This window comes from Hipposideros armiger, unplaced genomic scaffold, assembly GCF_001890085.2.
Source record: "Hipposideros armiger isolate ML-2016 unplaced genomic scaffold, ASM189008v1 scaffold_6, whole genome shotgun sequence".
In the NCBI taxonomy this organism is placed as follows: Eukaryota; Metazoa; Chordata; class Mammalia; order Chiroptera; family Hipposideridae; genus Hipposideros; species Hipposideros armiger.
In genome coordinates this window covers 1,378,487-1,381,248 of record NW_017731356.1, presented here as the reverse complement: position 1 = coordinate 1,381,248, position 2,762 = coordinate 1,378,487, and the positions used below count along the sequence as shown (strand labels likewise).

General features: G+C 47.0%; 1 protein-coding gene across 6 annotated transcripts in view; it reads right to left on the bottom strand.

Moving 5' to 3' along the window:
• Nucleotides 1-32: 32 nt before the first annotated feature.
• DCAF6 (DDB1 and CUL4 associated factor 6) overlaps nucleotides 33-2,762 on the bottom strand; it is a 101,288-nt gene continuing 98,558 nt past the window's right edge. For 3 of the 6 annotated variants that reach the window (XM_019647351.1, XM_019647369.1, XM_019647380.1), the window contains one exon: nucleotides 35-2,041. In XM_019647351.1, coding sequence (XP_019502896.1) covers nucleotides 1,910-2,041 — 132 coding nt within the window. In that variant the 3' untranslated portion in view covers nucleotides 35-1,909. Of the gene's footprint in view, nucleotides 2,042-2,762 lie in introns of all 6 variants that reach the window. The other 3 variants (XM_019647395.1, XM_019647362.1, XM_019647388.1) reach the window with 3 other exon arrangements.

Sequence of the window (2,762 nt, the reverse complement as noted above, 5' to 3'; positions counted from 1 at the left end):
TTTTGTCTCTAGAGGGAAATTAAAAAAGAGTAAAGGAAACACGGCACTATTAACTTTGAATATGCATGTAATTTTAAACATATAAAAATTAAAAAAAAAACACCCTAGAGATACTGATGTATTATGGTCGACTGCAGTGGTTTTAAGCTGTGTCCCTCAGAGTCTAGGACTAAGGCAGCATATCAGGCGTCACCAAGGGGAGTGAGGGAGAGGCTGAGCAGCAGCTGGGGACCTTTCCTGAGGATCTGTGTATTTGTCAAAGGAGTTTTTAAATTACGTGTGTGCTATACGTTCCAAGTCTTGTGCTAAGAACTGAGAATACGATGGTGACAAAGTCAGACACAGTGTCTACCCTCAGGAGCTGACCGAGATTAGTACTGGGCACAGCTGCTCCCAGCTTTCACGCTCTCACTTCCTGCTCCAGTGCTCGGGCCGCTTCCGTCCGATTTTTCAGCTTGTCAGGTTCTGCTTATCCATCCCAGCACCACTATTACCCCCGGGGTGAGGCCTTCCCTGGGCTTTTCCAAGCATCCGACCTGCAGAATTCTGACCTCCCCCCTCCGCATTCTGGAATACCCGGTAGTGACATCATAATGAGTGAGGGTCTGAGTGTCTGTATCTTCTTCAGACCGCCTGTGAGCCCCTGGGAAGGTAGAGACTCCTTTTTGTTTTATATCCTCATACTATAAGATGTTTAATGAAGATTTTCTGAGTAAACGACTAAGTTTTTACTCCTTACATTAGGCAACAGGGTGAAGGTGCCACCATCACTCAATGGGACCCTCTCTGCCAGGGAAACATCTCCCCAGCACTACGCGGGAAATAGTGGGTTAGACATGGGGACAGCTCCACGGCACCGCCATCAGCAGGGAGACCGGATCTGAGACTGGTTATCCCTACAGAGGCTTCCACTCTCCCACTGACTTAGGAGGCAGAGAAGTCGCCCTAACAGAGGGAGTGGGGAGCGGACAGCATGGCTATAAAGACCCCAAGGTGGGAAAGAGTTCAATGTACCCCCAGATTCGAGGCGGGCCTGAGGGGGTGGAAGACGGAGGGCAGAAGGCTGTGACGAGCCGGGAAAGCAGTTCAGATCAGGTCAGCCTCATATCCGTGACCTGAGCGTGTTCCTGCCAGCGAGGTCTGTGGGTCAAAGCGAGCGAGGAGCAGGCCCGTGTGAGATCCGGGCTTCGTCATGTATCAGGTGTGGCCTGAGCTGAGTTATTACCAGACCCTGCTCCGTAAAGGGCTGGATGGAGCTAAATGAGGCTGAATCTGTGAAGTGACCAGGCTTGTGCCTGACACATGACAGGTGCTCTATAAATGGTCATTGTTGGTATTACTGACAGGTGAAACCCAACATATGAAAAAATTTAATTTACGAAATCAGTGAACAGTGATAAACACTTTGATAAACATATTCTGTTTATAATGGATATTGGATCTTTTCTATTGTTATGAAGACAGATTACTGAATTCCTTCCTGAATATTAGTTGTAATATACGCATTCTGTGTATCTATGGCCCTCAACCTCATAGTCTCAAAGAAGAAAATCCTGGCAAAAACAGGTTATTTTTTTCAGCCTTCTTAGAATGTTACATTTATTTTCTCCTGGACTAGGGCTGATTTTGAGTGAGTCTGCTTTTAAAGGGTACTTACTAGGACATACCTAAGGTTCCTGATAGGATCCTCCACTCGGAGAAGAAAAGCACAGCGGATTTAAAGTTTTCAAGTGACTCTGTCTTCTCATTCTGATACTTTCCAATGAAGCAGGTTCATGAGGAAAGAAGTTACTGTGCTAAGATGAAGAGTTCACAGAACTCCTAGTTCAGCAGTTAGGCTGCCTTCGTTTTGTGATGTAAGGAAAAGATGCAAATCCCCGTAAAGCAGATCTTACATGACCCCACGTGATTAGAGTAGCACACGGCAGTTCTCACCCGCTCGGATGTGGTTCAGGGAGGCCAGCATCCTCAACATGAACGAAGCTGGCACAGTGATGGTGTTTCTCGTCTCTTCCAGCATGAGTTCATTCCGATTGATAACCTGGGCGGCAAGTGAAGCAACCACGTCAAAGACCTCAAAGTAACCGGAGGTTTCCTTGCAGATTAGGAAAAGGGTCACAAACGAGCAGGCCCGAGAGGAAGTGCTTTGTTCTCTAGGTGCGTGCTGTCTGTATCTCCCCCTCAAGCTGCTCAACGCCGAATCGTCACTTTCAATTGCATTGGAGGAGGGGGATCAGAGAACCGTCCCCTTTCAGCTGGTAGGACGACAGAGGTCAACTCTGAGGCTACTTAACACATTCAAGAATTCACTTTAGGATTCCTTATGACTTGTTTCCCAAAGCAGCGTATGCTGTGTCCACTCACTGTTTTCATCTCCAGCAGAGCTGATACTTTTAGTGACACAGCAGAGTTAAATTATTACCCCTGGGTCACTTGGATCCTTTGAGAAATTATTACCTTCACTGAGGCAAAGTAATATTGAAAAATAAACCTGTGGACAAGAGTTACCAATGAACTGTGCCTTAAGTATCAGGACTAGGACTAAATGAATCTCCATGACACCTAGGAATATAATGCATAATGGTGAGCAAAGGAAAAAAGAAAGGGAAGCAAAGAGCACAACAGGGAAGAGAGGAAAGCGTGAGAGAGGGAGGAAGACGCTCACCTGACCAACAGTCCCCCAGTGAAAGAAAAACACATTTTCAGCTCACTAGGGTGCCCCAGGACCCTGCACAGCTCACTAGGGTGCCCCAGGACCCTGC